The sequence below is a fragment of the Mustela putorius genome, unplaced genomic scaffold, assembly GCF_011764305.1.
Source record: "Mustela putorius furo isolate JIRA1106 unplaced genomic scaffold, ASM1176430v1.1 tig00000508_pilon_pilon_pilon, whole genome shotgun sequence".
Taxonomy (NCBI): domain Eukaryota; kingdom Metazoa; phylum Chordata; class Mammalia; order Carnivora; family Mustelidae; genus Mustela; species Mustela putorius.
This window is the reverse complement of record NW_025421402.1, coordinates 6,436,410-6,451,711: the sequence shown is the minus strand read 5'-3', so window position 1 is coordinate 6,451,711 and position 15,302 is coordinate 6,436,410. Positions and strand designations below refer to the sequence as shown.

Sequence of the window (15,302 nt, the reverse complement as noted above, 5' to 3'; positions counted from 1 at the left end):
CAGTTTATGTGGACAGGAACAGTGGCCGTGGAGTACCTTTTCTATTCATGTGATTTCAGTGATTTTAGTCCCTTTCCTGCTATCAGCACTGGGTGGCTCTTCCTAAGCTCGGGCAGGTAGGGCCTTCTGTTTTTAAAGCCCCTCTAGCAAGTGGTCCACAGCGTCTGGCCCATCTGTTCCCACCACCGAATTAATCTCCTAGCCCCAGAAGAGTCCCCTCACACCTCGAAAGGGTTAGTCACACAGAAGCGGCCCTCAGCCACTCTCTGCCATCATGCCAGGCCAAAGAAGAGAGGCTTGGCTCTAAGTGGCAGCACCGTCCCGGCTGGATGGAAATCAGAAGTCCTGAAAGCATCTGGATCGCCTGCAAAAGCGATAACCGTCCCAGCACCGGCGCGCTGCCGCCGGCTGTGGTAAGTCGTGGTGTGGCTTCCAGATGTGGCTTTGTCACAGGAAAGTCTTATCCAGCAGATGCTGCTGGGTGTGGAGGCCGAGAAAAATAAAGGCCATCCCACCTCAGGTTTAGCCTTAGCCTAAGTACAGCCATCTCAGACCCCTGTGCCGAAGGGCTGAACTTTCCCCTACTTTACTTTAGTTCTAAAGACCCCCACCCTGCTTTAGTAACAACCCCAAGCCTGCTTTGGTTCTAGAGACCCCCACCCTACACCCAGATAACGTGTAGGATTTCATAAGGTTCTTTCACAAACATCATTTACCTTGCCCAGTCTTGGTGGGATTGGAGGCTCAGAGAGGTTGTGTCCCGTCCTGTTGATCTCTGTTAAAGACACAAAGCCAGTAAATGGCTGGGTGGGTCTAAAATGCACTTTCACTCCTGGCTGTGGTTTAACTCAGAGTCCTGCTATGACCGTGCTGTCAGGGCCTGTGTTTTGAATGGTTTTTCCAGTAACAATTACCCATTTGCGCTGACTCACCTTCCCTCTCCTCCTCGGAGCACCATAGGCATGTGTAAGAAGGCTGGTGAATGAATTTTTTTTTTTTCTCTGCGAGGCCCAGCAGTCTCTTTCAAAGTCAAATTTATAACTTTGAACTTACTCCCATAATGTTACCAAATGGGTTGCAGTGAAAAGCAGAAACCGGTTCATGTCCAGGTTTTGGCAAAGTTATTGAAAGACCTACTTCTTGGAGGTCTAGGTGAACAGATGTTACAGAGGTGCCCCGTGCTCGGATAATTTTAGGAATGTCTATTGGATGGAATGTTCTCTCCGCCAGGGAGGTAGGGAGGGAGCTGTCTCCCTCTGACCAGCCTCTGTGGCCCGAGGGCCCTCGTTCAGTGCATTATGTGTGGTCCCTACCAGAAGGAGGGCAGCAGTTTCTTCTTAATAACCCTGTGTGGTTATTTCCGTGATGACAGAGCGCTGCCCCCAACCCATGGAAGTTAAATAATGCTAATGTGAAAGGACTGTTTGACTCGCCTCATCTAACCTTCCTCCTCTAGGTTAGATGACCTTAAATTTTCACAGATAAATAATTCCTGAAGTAGAAGAATCATCATCTACCTCAATAGTCTGTCCCGATGCTTAGCTCCAGAAAGCCCCTCCTCTTTTCTCACTCAGGATCCCCTTCTAGAATACATGCCCTTTCCTCTCCTGCTCTGTGGGGCAGCACAGCAGCCAAGCACCTGGGCAGCGCCCGTCAGCCCGTGCACTTGGACAGTTTTCTCAAGATTCTTTGAAGAGCAGCCTTCATTTCTCTGTTCGCTGGCAGAAGAAAATCTGACTTTCCCCAGAAGTACGTGCTCTTCTCCGTTCCCACACTCTCCCCTGGCTCCCAATTTCCAGGAGATGGTAAAGGACAAAGAAGAGGTCTCCAAACTGGGTCATTTTTGCAACAAGCTTTTATTACTTTTTTTAAAATCCATATAAGAAAGACATGTAAAAGGAAAATATCCTCAAAACAAACACGTACACACAGGGCAACACAAGGATCGAAGGCACTACCAGCAGTCATACCCACCTCTGGGGGAAGGGATACTTTATACAGACTGTTCGCCGAGGCTCGGACCTCAGCATGGGTCCTGGGTCTAACTGTGCTTTAGATAAAGTCAGAATTTTCCCAGAATTTTCTCATTTCATAAACACCCCTATCTCTTTATATATAGCTATATGCCTTTATGTATATATATATACATGACTTTATTTTCCTTCTCAAAAATAAAAATAGCCGCCCCCATCCGAGGGAGGTTCTCAGCAGCATTCACGGGGGCTGCAGCAGGAGCCGTGCCTTCCTTTAATGTTAAAGACATGCAGCATGAAGGAAAAGGACTCTCCCCCCACTCCCTTTAATACACAGCAGGGAGAGAGAGGTTTTTTCAGGGAGGGAAGGAATAAGGCTGAGCATGAGATGGCAGAGAACCAGGGTTCTGGGGAACCTAAACACTCTTTGAGCTGCTAGCTTGTCTTGCTTTTGCAGCTCTAAAGACTACACACAGTTTGTACGACTTGGGGTCAGCATTCCTTCTGGGATCGGGGGCAGTGTGGACACAGCAAGGGTCAGGGAAGGGACTTCTGAGGCTACACGAAGAAGCTGGGGCTCAACCCAACCCAAGAAGGACCTGGGAAGGCAGAGGAGAGTGAAGAAGGGATCTCTCCGAGGCCGGACTGGAAAGCCGGCCCTGCTTTGACCGTGAAAAGTCCTCCTCCGTCTCAAGGGACTGTCTGCAGCCTAGCCACTTGCTTCAGTTGCTTGGCGAGTTTATTTTTCATTTTGCACCCGAACAAGAGCCGGTACAGATGTAGGTTGGGGACCTCATCCACCCCATCCATGTGGTTTAACATCACTTCCTGGGAGTCAAAGCCCAAGACCTTAGAGGGGAAGGAGGTCTGTGACTCTTGCCCCGTTCTCGGCGGAAGAGCTCTCCTGGCCTCGCCTCCCACACCACCGCCGTCCCCTTCCTGGCAGGAGCAAGCCGGCAGCAAAGCAAGTACACCCTGCTCCTGTCTCTCTCTGAAAACAAAAAGGCACTGAGATCAGCCGGAGGCCAGCCCGCAAGCTCACAGAGCACAACGCCTTGGGCTGGCCTGGGCTTCAGAGCACAAAGGACTCCATTTGGGCTGAGTTGGGAGGTTCCCCCATCAGTCCTCAGGGCAGCTCCTCCACGGCACCTGGAGACCCCAGCATGCCCGGGGGGGAGGGAACAGGCCGCGAGGAAGGCCGAGCAGGAAAAGCAGGGCAGCCAAGCCCTCCCCGGCTCTCGAGCTGGGGGAAGGCCGAGGACAAGGTGGACACATTTCTCTGCAACGCTTTTTGGCTTTCTCCGACTGCCTGATTTCCGTACTCCTCAGGAGACATTAAAATTGGTAAATTGGTTTCCCTTTATGGAAACACATGAGGATGAAGGCCATACGAACTCCAAGTTGTAACTCAAAAACAAACACTTGTTGACAAAGACGTGACGAGGCATCACACATGCGCAAATAGATATGCCTTTGGGTTTCCATGGGTGCAGACTTGAGCGATGAGGGCTGAGGCAGGCTGCAGCTTCTCTGGAAATCTCTGAGCCGGCCTCGGCTTTAGGGCTCCCTACCTGAGCATCTGGGGCCAGTGGCTTTACGACCTTCCCTTGAGCATGAACAACAGGCACCTTGGGACAGTGAAGGACAATCCTCTTACGAGCATTCTCTTACTTTCGGGGCTTAGCCCAGACCTGCTCAAGGAACATACTATAATTTTTGACTCATAAATAAAGGTCTATGAGTGGCAAATAAGAGACTGAGGAAGAATGAAAGCCAGAGAAAGAACATACAGCTCTAAAACCTTTCTTCTTTCCTTTGCCGGCTGGTGCAAACAGTTCCAGTTTGGTGATGAGAGAGGCAGCTGGTTGGCTTCCGAAGAGCTCAAGGACCGCGCTGAGGTCCGAGGCTCTTTTCTCCCCATGGGGTCCCGCTCCTTGGCAGCGTGTGGCAGGTGGGGCCAAGCCTGCGAGCACACGTGTCCCTCAGAGGTTTCGTGCCACGTCTGGAACTGCCCGGCCGGGGAGGGGGGCACAGATGCACCCGCCACAGGTGTCCTGAGAAAAAGTGTCTGTTGCAAAATAATAATTAATAATAAAAAGAAATCCATGGGCACCAGAAGAAGAGGAAGCAGGACCGGTTAGCCAGGTTTGCCTTGGCATTCTCTTAAGGCCTCCTCCAGTTTCTGCCTAAACTTGTCATACTTCTTCTGAACTTGTTGGATTTTGTCCTGCTCCTCCTTTTCCAGTATCGTTAGGAAGTTCTGGAGCTCGGGGATGGAGAAGGCGTCCCACTGTGAGCCAACCAGGGTGAGAGCGATGGGGGAGAAAGGAACAGGAGACAGGTCAGAAGCCACACGACCTGAGGGGCCCCCAGCCCCCGCTGCCTCCACCTGCACACAGCTTACACTGGGCTTACTACCGAGTAGACCACTGCCGTGGAGGAAGCTTGGGTTTCCCGTGTTACCAGCCACCAGATTTCAAATCCTGACATCTCATGACCCAGAGGTACCCCTCCATGAGTGGTGTTTTATTTGGAGAATCAACCATCTGATATTTTCTGTGTGGCAGCTAAGGTCTGAACAGTGATACTGGGGCCGCTCAGGCCCCTGCTGGCCTGTCCGGATGTCCATTTTGGGGGTGCTGAGCGAAAGGCTCTCAGTGTGCAGGCCCTCAACAGGCAGGTGGAGGAGAGCTGGGCTTGGCCTCCAGAGACGGGGTTTCAGCCCAACAGCACCACGTGACCTTGGGCACATCACTGTGCCCTTCTGTCTGGTTAGCTCATCTGCCACGGAATGAGGGTCCCTGCCTCCCTTGGCTGGCAGAGCAGATAATGGGATCCCAGAACCCAGAAAGCTCCAGACAGCCCTGTTGGCCCTGGCCTGCCCAAGTGGGACCTGACCACTCTCAGACTGACCCAGGAGCAGAGCCCCCACCCCTCACCAATTCCCCCACCACCCGTGGAGCCAGGGATTTTGAGCACAAAAGGATATTAAGGTTTATCTAGTTTAATCCCCCCATTGCATAATGGAGAAGACTGAAGTCCACAGACAGGAGGAGGTACAGCTGTGGCTACAGAGCTGGCAGCAGCAGAAAGGGAATTAGGGCCTGGTCTGTAAACTCCCAGGCCCCAGAGGTCTGCACTGGGCCAGCAGCGTCCAAACACTGTCAGCAGAGTACTTTTTCCCGAACAAACTCTTACACACTCTAACGTGTAAATCAGATGAAGCAGAGCTGCCTGACTGAAGCAGGGAGAAGGAACAGGGCCCCGAACTGCCTGGATCCCCCAGACCGCCGAGTGACCTGCAAGATTGTTGCCCCAAACCATAGGCCTCCGCTGACCACAGAGTGGCAAACGCCTGGCCTCAGTCACTCCTCTGTGACTCCTGAGCCCCAGGATCCCAGGCCACAGGGAACACCAGCCTGATTTCACCCGATTCCGTGCCACTGGACTGGACTCCGATGAGCGGCGCTTTGAGGAAAAGGGCCAGTTTTTACGCACCAGGAAGAGACAAATGGCTCCAAAATCTCTGTATCCAGTGGAGGCCAGAGATGGAGCTGGCTGGACCTCAACCATCCTGGAGCGAAACAACCCCGGCCGGGACATGGGCCTTTCTCAGTGTCCCTCCACCCCGGCTTTTCAGGAAAAAAAAAAAAAAAAAAGCACACGAAATCCTTTCTTTCCACAGGCCTTGCCAGACACAGGCCCTGACTTGCTCCCCCAGGATGCTTACAATCCCGGCTTTAGACGCTGAACTCCGCAGCCCGGCACTGCCCCAGGCTCAACTTCCCCAGGACATTTTCCCAGCTGCCTCCGCGGCTGCCACAAGGCCCCCACCCATGCCACCCATGCCGGTGGTGAGGACGACGCCCACCAGCACCCAGCCAGGGTGCCCTGAGGGCTGGGCTTTTGCACCGCGCAAAGGGGCCCAGACCCACCTCCACCTCTCCAGTTTCATTCTCCTTGAGCACGAAGCTGAGGACGTCATTGTCAGGCCCGGCGAGCAAGCGCAGGTAGAGAGGGCAATCGGCAACAGAGAGTTTCTGGAAGAGCACTGCAAAGCAAGAGAGGGACCTGGAGGCGCGTCTCGGAAAAGAGGGTCAGGGACTCAGTGTAGGTGGGACAGGCGCGGAAATGCAGACACGGGAAGGTCATGACCGGAAGTAACCATCCTTTCAACCTAATGAGATGAACCTGACATGAATAGGGAATGCCCTTTTATCTTTGATGTCTGCCCAGAGTTTGAAGCGTGTTTCCATTCGCATCACCACAAAGATTAGGAACGGCGGGCGGTTTCTCTCCCCTTCTACAGATAAGGAAGTGGGAGCCCGGGGTGTGGTTTTCCTGTAGTCACAGATAAAGTGAGGGGCGCGGGGAGCAGGCATGAGCTTCCCGGCCAGCTCTCTGCCGCGTGGCTGGACAGTGGCGCCCCAGGGAAGCCCAGTCCTCCTCCGCACCAAGTCTGCCAGGCCTGTAGCGGGGGAGATGGTTTCGGACCGGGAGCTCGCCCTTGCATACCTTGCCCGTCCTTGTGTATCCGCTTAAAAAGTGCAAACTTCTGGGGATTGTCCACAACCATGAACTTCTTGAGCAGCCCCTGGATGACCTCGCTGACCGTGGTGGTGCTGCTGATGTGTAGCTGCTTGATGGCATCGAGCGGCAGGTAGAAGGACGTCCGCTTGTCGGTGGTGGCCGCCAGGTCCACTTCCTTGATGGCGTCATAGATAGACTGGGGCCGGATGCCAGCAGGCACCGTCACCGGCCGCCGGAGTTTCAAATGCACTTTGATGAAACCCGTGTAGGTGCCATCTTCACTCTGCGGAGCAGGGGATGTGCTATGGGTCAGGCTGGGTCAGGGCGGGGGTGGGGGAGTCACGGTTTGCAGAGGCCTTTCCTAATAGCAGTGCCATCCCAGTCAGTCCCCGACCTGTCTCCCCAAGTTGTTCCTGTCTCTGCCGACCTGGGGGTGCTGGAGGGCAGAGACAATGTCCCCCTGCCCACCCTGCATAGGGCCAGGAAAAGGTTTGCAGTATCCAGCAATGCAAGAGGACAGGAGGAGCTTGCCCTCCCAGGGCTCAGGCTCCCTGTCCCAGTCCCTTACCTTTTCTGAGTCCCTGTTCCTAGGAGGCAGGGTTTGTCCCTCCAAACCAAGGAGGAGCAGGAAAGCTCCGTAATGAGGTCCTTGGAAAATGAGCCCACTGCATTTCCTTCTGCATCTCTTTCCAAAACCCAGCAGTCTGCAAGGCTTAAGCCCAGGACCAGGGGAGACTGGGTTTTCTAGTGCCCCATTGGGCTGAAGCCCCAGAGAGCCAGTTGCTAGCAGCGACCAGCAGGGGGCAGGGATCTTCTACATTCTCCCTTTCCGGCTGCTTACGGCCTTTGGAAGCCCCGCAGAGTTGGTACCTCCCCTCTCAGAGCTCCGCAGTCTCCGGAAGCTTCCCCGGGACACAGACAAGAAAAGGGAGAGGACAGGAGCTGGGAACTCCCTCTTATAAAGCCTTCCTGGGGGGCGCCTGGGTGGCACAGTGGTTTGGGCTGCTGCCTTCGGCTCAGGTCATGATCTCAGGGTCCTGGGATCGAGCCCCGCATTGGGCTCCGTGCTCCGCAGGAAGCCTGCTTCTCTCTCTCTCTCTCTCTCTCTCTCTCTCTCTCTGCCTACTTGTGATCTCTGTCTGTCAAATAAATAAATAAAATCTTTAAAAAAAAAAAAAATAAAGCCTTCCTGGGGGCCAAGCAATACCAGTTATTGAGGTCTTTGTACCTTACTTAATTCCCACAACAGCTCTGACCACTATTTTACTCCAAAGCCCAGGGAGGTTAAAAGGGTTTCCCAAAGCAGAAAAAGGGGAAGAGCCAGAGATGGACCTGGATCTTATCTAAAGTCCATTCTGTTTCCCTGCAGCACACAGGGGTGGGGGGAGGGGTCCCCGACAGCCTCCCACAAGCCCCTAGGCCTCCCCAGGACTGAAGAAAGGGGAGGGGCCGCCCCAGAATCCAGAGGGAGAACAGAGGAGCCCCAGTGGAAGAGGTGGCCGGGGCCAGGTGGGGGCAGGCGGGCAGGCCCCCCGCACGCACCAGCTTCATGCCCAGGCAGTTCTTCTCCCGGGTGTTGTAGCTGTCAATCTTCTGCTTGATCTCCTGCAGTGTGGGCGGCCGCTGCGTGGCCTCCTCGGCGGGTTTACAGACATTCTGGAACAGACACAGAAGTGACAGTGGGTACGCAGTGGTGCTCATTATGAGAAAGGGGAGGATCACACCCTCCCAAAGACCTCCCTGACCAAGAAGAAGGGAGCACCAGTCCCCCAGTGAAAACTAATCTCCTGGGTGCAGGGTGAGAAGAATCAGAGATCAAATCCCAGTGGTGCCCCTGGGAAGCCCAGCGGCTCTGGGTCAGTGACTTAAATCTCCAAGTCTCCTCACCTGTGAAATGGGAACAAGGTCTACCCCTTGGGCTCGCTGAGAGACTAATATGAACGTGCCCAGCACGCAAGCACGGATGATGAATTCGGTCCATCAGCAGAACAGCATTTGCTTATTTAGGGTTACTAGGGACAAGACTGCATTTAGATGCTGTGGGAATAGAGAAATGCCAGGCTCAGGGCTCAATCCTGCCACCTCGAGATCATGACCTGAGCCGAAATCAAGAGTCGGACGCTCAACCAACTGGGCCACCCAGGTGCCCCTCCTTATGATTTTCTTAATAACATTTTCTTTTCTCTAGCTTACTTTAGTGTAAGAGTGCAGCATATAATGCGTATGACATGCAAAGTTGTGTTCATCGCCTATTCGTGTTATTCGTAAGTCTTCTGGGCAACAGCAGACTGTTATTAGCGGTTAAGTCTGGGAGCTGTCAAAAACTAGCCTCAGATTTTTGACTGTGCAGGGGGTCAGAGCCCCCAACCCCCAAGTTGCTCAAGGGGTCAACTTTATGTATTTGTCAAATGCATGAATGAACCGGAAGGAGCCAGGGGTCGTCCTTCTACAATAACTGAGAGACTCAGCCTCCCCTCCCGGGGAATGGGGACAAGAGCATCCACTCAACACCTCCCCTGTGCCAGAATATGGCACGCAGCGTCTCCTTTAATCCTCACGAACCAAGACGCTGTGAGGTGGAGATTATTACCTACATTTTCAGGTGAGACGACCGGGACTCAGAGGAGCTCAGTAACTTGCCTAAAGCCCTGAGTCTGCAGGTGCAGACCTACAAGGAAATTCCAGACTGTTCTGCTGTGTTCTTCCCAGGGGTTCTCCTGTGCCCGCCGCCAACCCCAGGGAAGCGTGAGGGAAGAAGAAGGCTGAGGAAGGGGATGGAGGTCATCGCTCTTCGCGCTGCAGGGTGAGTTCTGGGGTCTAAGCGACTCTGTCCCCTGATCGGTTCCTTGCCTTTCCCTCCTCGTCACCACCGCCCGCCTTCCTGATGATGTCTTCAGGCTGCCCGTGTGTGGCCGGGGGTGCGGGAGCCACGGTTTGGGGAAACAAATACGTTGGTAAAAACCTGCCCAGAATTCATCTGATTTTAGAAATCGAGCAGACTCAAGACTCGAGTCAGGATCCTCCTTTGGCAAATGAGGAAACTGAGGCCCAGAGAGGCGGGGCCCCTGTGTTCTTCTGGCTGCCTCCCTGCCACCACCCAGCACCTTCCTGGAGGGGTGTGGCTCGGCTGGAGGATTTCACGGTCGTCCTGTCAGGACCCCAGCACCCAGTGGAACACAAAGCCCCCCCCCCCCCCGCTCACTGGAGCCTGTCCCTGCAGTGCCTCCCGTCAGCAGTCAGCAAGCCGCGGGAGGAGAGGGCACGCTCAGCACGATGCCTGCGCGGCCTCCTCTCACTTTCCGACCTCACACAGCAGATAACGTGGCCGACTCTGAGGCTGCCCCAGAGAGCCGGTGTGGCCTCCCAACGCCCACCGCCCACCCCTCTGCATGGAGATAAGCCGACAGCCCTTTTCCATCCCAGCCTCTTGCCTTGGCCTGTCTGCTCCAGTCCTCTTCCTCAGAGATCTGAGGGACCAGCGCTGCGCTCCGTGCTCTCACATACCCTGTCTCGCGTTACCACCTCCGTCACTCCCATTTCACAGATTACAAAGCTGAGGCCTGGAGAGGTTACGGAACACACTTGTGGTCCCACTGCTAGCAAGCCTCTGAGTAGAGCCTGGAACAGAGTCCATCCAAGTGTGGAGCCCATGTTTTTCTCAATCCACCACCGGGCACTCTAGGACGGCGCTTCTGCCACTCCCATAACGATCACTGAAATCCCATGCCAGTCCATGAGGGCCAGGGTTGCAGCTGCCAAACGAAGGCCCATAAATGACGGGACCTGTGAAACATTCGTCCATGGTTTATCAGATCAATGGGTCAGGCCCCCAAAGAACTCAGGACCCAGGGTACCATGTCACCAACAAAGCCACCAAGGACGGCCTTCTACTCTCTCGGGTGGCATGAGGGAGCCATCCTTTCCCTGCATGCCCTTCGGGCCCTAGAACTGGACCATCCAAGCGCCCCAAGGGGCAGCACACAGCCCAGGGGTTCTCCTGCTTGCCTGAGGTAAGCAACAACAGATGTGAGCCTCAGGCAGTATCTTCATTCACTGGCAAAGCATCAATCCGGGGAGCCTCAGAGGGAGCTCATCTGTTCCCACAGTCCATTCCCAGGGACACGTACCTCCCCGGAAGCCCTCCCAACCCTGCCCTTCCCCATACCTGGACCATCTCTGTGGGACCACGTGTGCCTGGCCGTGGCCCAACCGTGGGAGCTGCCAGTCACACAGACTAGTTATCTGGTTCCTACTCTGTGGTCCATCCTATCCATCTCTGAGACACACAGGCTCTCCCCTCCTCAGGGGCTGACAGCTTTCTCATAATCATCTACTAAACAAATAAAAATAAAATAAAATAAAATAAAATAAATGATGGACAGGAAACTCTAGAAGTTCTGGGAAGTTCTCCTCTCATAGTTTCCAAGTGAACTACAGCCATTTCCCTATAAGAAAAGGCAGCTGGTTCACGGCTTTCAAAAGTCGATTATTCCAGGCCTGGGTTTGTATACAGCAATAGTCACAGCGGCTGTAACTAGAGGTTTCTTCTTCCTGTTCCCCTTCTCTTCAGCAGATAACTCATCTGTTCCTTCCCCTTGCCCACCACAAACCTGGGGAAGTGACGCGAACATCGGAGGCTACCCCTTCCAGGACTGACGCAGAAGATGGCTGTCCTGATTCCACCACCCCATCTGGGGGTGCCAGGAGCCCTGTGTGGCCAACAGGCAAAGTCCCCCAGGCTGGAACGTCAGCCCCCAGGGCTGACATGGCTGCTGCCCACACCACCTCTGGCAGACAAGATCTGACGGGTGGATTGCATGAATCACCTGCAAAGTGGGCCAGCCAGTCAGCCAGCGAGTCAGTCACAAGCACCCACTAATCCTTTCCCCTCCCAGGGATGGCACAAAATCTAGGCCAGTGGTTCTTCAACTCAGCTCCACATGGAATCATCTAGGGGATCTCTAGAAACCCTGCTTGGGCTCCGTCTCCGAGCTTCTGATGTGTGGTGTAGGGTTCCGCCAAGGTTTAGGCTGAACAAGATCAACACCAATAGAGTCGTCTTCAGAGTGTAAGGCAAAGACCTCAATTCTTATTCACCTGTCAGATTTTCATGTCCTCAAAGTGAAAGATTTGTTTCTGTCCATGGGTACAGAGCCAGAAACATAGAGTTGTATCTCTCAGGGTGGCCCGAGATGGAGAAAGAACAGGGAACTCACTCTGTTAGGGTTTCACAAACACTGGCCTTGGCCACGGATGTGTCTCTCCTTGGGGGTCTATGTCTCTCAGGGCACCTGGCATGGAACACACCTGCTCTGAGCCCCCGGCACTGGTGCCAGATGGTCTAGCTGTGCCCATGGCGGCTGGCAAATGAGGGTGCTGGTGGAAAAGAGGTGTGTGCTCTGCCATCTGGAGCTACGGAAGGGGCTGTGTTGCCTCTCAGGGCTCAAGGGTATTAGGATACAGCCACGTGAAGAGCCTGGGTGCTAGGAGTCCAAGCTCCCCTGAGAGTGAGCCCCAAACTTCTCTATTAAAAATATCTTTGGGGCTCCTGCGTAGCTGTGTCCCTTAAGCATCGACTCTTGATTTGGGCTCAGGTCAGGATCTCCAGGTCCGTAAGATCAAGCCCCAAACTGAGCCCCGTATCAGGCTCCGCACTCAGTACGGGGACTCCCCCCCCCCCGCCTCTGTCTACCCCGCCTTGCCAGTCATATGTGCACGTGCCCGCTCTCTCTCTCTCTCTTAATTAATTAATTAATTAATTAATTAAAACATATACATATATATCCCTAACAACAAAATGAAGAGAACCATCCCATGTGCTCTGGGGCCTACCTCAGAGCCGATTTACCCCAAGCTGAATTTTACTTTATGAAGAAACCCAAACATTGGTAAATTGTGCATCCGAACCAAGGACACATGGTCACGGTGGAAGAAGCAGCTCCGAATGAGTCCTGTGGTTCCTAGTATCCCCAGGTGGACCCAGGGCAGCAGTGGGGGTCGGGGGCAGGGGAGGAGCAGGTTGAGGAGAATCAGACACTCTGATACCTCAGATAACTTTGTGCCCATTGTCTTTTGACCCAAATCAAACCAACCTCATTTTTGCTGAAAATTTTACTCTCCCTCTTCTTAAACTTCTCAGCTGCTTCTTCTTTCCTGATGCTTTCATCATATTGCTCCCATCTGCCCACCTGAGGTCCTGCTCTCTGTCCCGGCCTCTCTGGCCACTCCTGCCCTGAACAATGGTGATGATGATCTGTCTCAGTCCGTGTCATCCTCACCACAAGTCCATGAGAATGCCCATTTCACAGATGGGGAAACCAAGCCCCAGCAAGGTTAAAGCTACCCACATGTAAAGCTAGCACTATACTGCCTGGCACTTAAATATGCATCTATTTGTATTAACCTCCAAGTAGACTAACTATCTTGAGTTGTCTTCCCAATTAGAGTGAATTTTCTTAATAACTTGTACCATACTTCTGTTTCTTCTTATGTCCATACCGAGCACGAAGTAAACAATAGACACTTGCTCAGGAACCTCCAGTGGTTCCCCATTGCCTACAAGGAAGGGGCGGGAGGAGAAAGAACTTATTTTTTTCCTAGGAATTGCAGTGCAGTGAGCCTCGGATATCAGCATGGACTGAGTTCTGTGGGAGACACGCCTGCGCCTGTCTTACCTGTCGTGGCATCCTAGAGCCTAAGAGGCTCAGAAAACACCTACAGGATGAACATAAGCCTGTGTTTGAGGCCTGGCTCCCAAGACTAACTAAGTGATCTTGCGGAAATCTGATAACCTCTTCAAGCCTCAGACTCTGTCCTCAGTTCCAGCTATCGATTTGAAATACAAATCCTTCATTGCCTAATAGAATTCATGCACAGATAGGAAGACCAAATGAGAGCACGGGGCAAACACATTGCGGACATCATCAAAGCCACCCAAAGGCACATACTGTGACTATCCTCCCGGGCCTACAAAGCCCGACGCCTAGGAGCCAAGCCCACGCCTCACTCTCCTTGAGAACTCCATCAGGATTGGCCGCTGTGCCCCAGAGCGTGGCACACTCTACACTAGCAGCTGGCACGCTTTTCCCGTCCAGCGCCAGGGAGCAAACACCCGAGGCTTTGCTGACCGTACAGTCCTGGCTACAACTACATCCCTCTGCCATCATGGCTTGGAACAGCCCCGGGATGAGCGCGGCCGGGGGTCGGTAGCACGTTATCTATGGTGCCTGGCGCATGACCCGTAGTCTGCCCCCTCCCGCTCAGGGTGCGGAGCCCCCATCTCCCTGAGCGCCATCTCCCCGGCATCGTGAGGTTTCCCCTGCCCATGGCGATCTCCTCCTTCTCTGCTCTCAAGCAGGAGATCCCTGCCATTTCAGTTCCCAAGCTGAGAAAGGCCAATACGGGGCTTTGTGCTAGGCGCCGCCTGCCCCTGAGGGAGAGTCCCATCGGGGGCTTTGTGCTAGGCGCCGCCTGCCCCTGAGGGAGAGTCCCATCGACAGCTGTGTTGTCCCTGCATGTCCCCAGCCGACCGGCCTTCTGTACTTCGCTCTGTCATGACCCCTTGCACAAGTCGCCAGAGGCTTCATGGCTTCAGCGGACCTGGGCCTGCTTTCCTCCCGGCGCCCGGCTCCCGGCGGGGGAGGCGACAAGCTGGCTGAGGAAGGGACGCATCTGGGAGGCCAGGCTCAGTCACCGGCTCGGGGACAGACTCCCAAACCCCAGCCCCGTGGCCCCAGTGCCTCAGGCTCCTGTCGTGGCCAAGCTGCCAATTACCACGTACGATGGACCTCTGCACCTGCTGGCCTACACGTCCACCCCACAAGGCCCGTGGAGGTGTCCTCGCAGCCTGTGCGGCAGCAGCTGGATCTACCTGGACCTGCCTTTTCTGGTTTCATTCTTATGGCACATGTGTTAGTCCCGTCTTCCCAAGTAGATGTTCCCTGGAGAGAGACAGATATGATGGCTGATGGTTGTGCCTCTTTCGTACCCCCTTCGAGGCTCTGTCAAGCTCTCTGTAACCTCCAAGGAGGTGGCCAGGACAGGGTGGGGCAGCCTGGGTGGCGCCCAGCCCAGAGCTGAGCCACGGACTGCAGGCAGGTCCAGGAGCCACTCCCACAGACCCGCACCCCAAGGGGCTGATGTGAAGGCACAGGCTGCGGGCTCCCAATTGGCGGCCGGCCCTGCTCAGCTCTTTGCAGCTTCCTGATCAGAACGAATGCAAGACCGTCCTGACCTGTGACCTCTCGCAAGTTACTTCCCATCTGAGGGCCTCAGTTTCCTCCTCTGTGAAATCATGAAGTGAGACGCCTTTGCAGCTCTATGAGTTTACCTCGAGGAGAGGGTGGTTTCTTTCATCACTGCTTCCTCTTCTATTTCAGAGAATTGGGGGTGGGGTGGGGGTTGGGGCCCTCAGAGGACAGCTGGCTTGTCTGAATCACAGGGGTGAGAACTGGCCTGAGACAGTATCAGGAAGCCACGTTTGTGGCGTGACTGGTCTCAGTACCGGCTGCTTGCTTTCTCCAATCGTCCCCAAGGCTCAAGGAGGTCTACACCTTCCTAACTCACACCACTCAAGAAAACAAAACAAAAACTACCCCGGAAGCCAGTGTCCATGAGCCTTTGCTGCATTTCCTCTTTCTCAGCTCTTAGCAAATCTCTCAGCAGCCGTTCTTTTGCCCCTTGGACAGAAAGCACCTCCAGGCCTATGTCAGGGGCGAGAGTGTCAGGCTCTGCTGCGAGCGAAGGACCATCCGCAGACACCTTCCAGGATAGCCTGCTGGCCTCGAGCGGCAGGGGCGC

The 15,302-nt window shown here is 54.3% G+C and overlaps 1 protein-coding gene across 2 annotated transcripts in view; it reads right to left on the bottom strand.

Moving 5' to 3' along the window:
• Nucleotides 1–1,837: 1,837 nt before the first annotated feature.
• The window catches only part of RASSF5 (Ras association domain family member 5), a 65,377-nt gene continuing 51,912 nt past the window's right edge, over nucleotides 1,838–15,302 (bottom strand). For both annotated transcript variants that reach the window (XM_045081133.1, XM_004756464.3), the window contains 4 exons: nucleotides 8,046–8,159; nucleotides 6,489–6,786; nucleotides 5,909–6,024; nucleotides 1,838–4,263 (listed from right to left, as the gene is read on the bottom strand). In XM_045081133.1, the coding sequence (XP_044937068.1) occupies nucleotides 4,111–4,263; nucleotides 5,909–6,024; nucleotides 6,489–6,786; nucleotides 8,046–8,159 (681 nt within the window). In that variant the 3' untranslated portion in view covers nucleotides 1,838–4,110. The remainder of the gene's footprint in view (nucleotides 4,264–5,908; nucleotides 6,025–6,488; nucleotides 6,787–8,045; nucleotides 8,160–15,302) is intronic.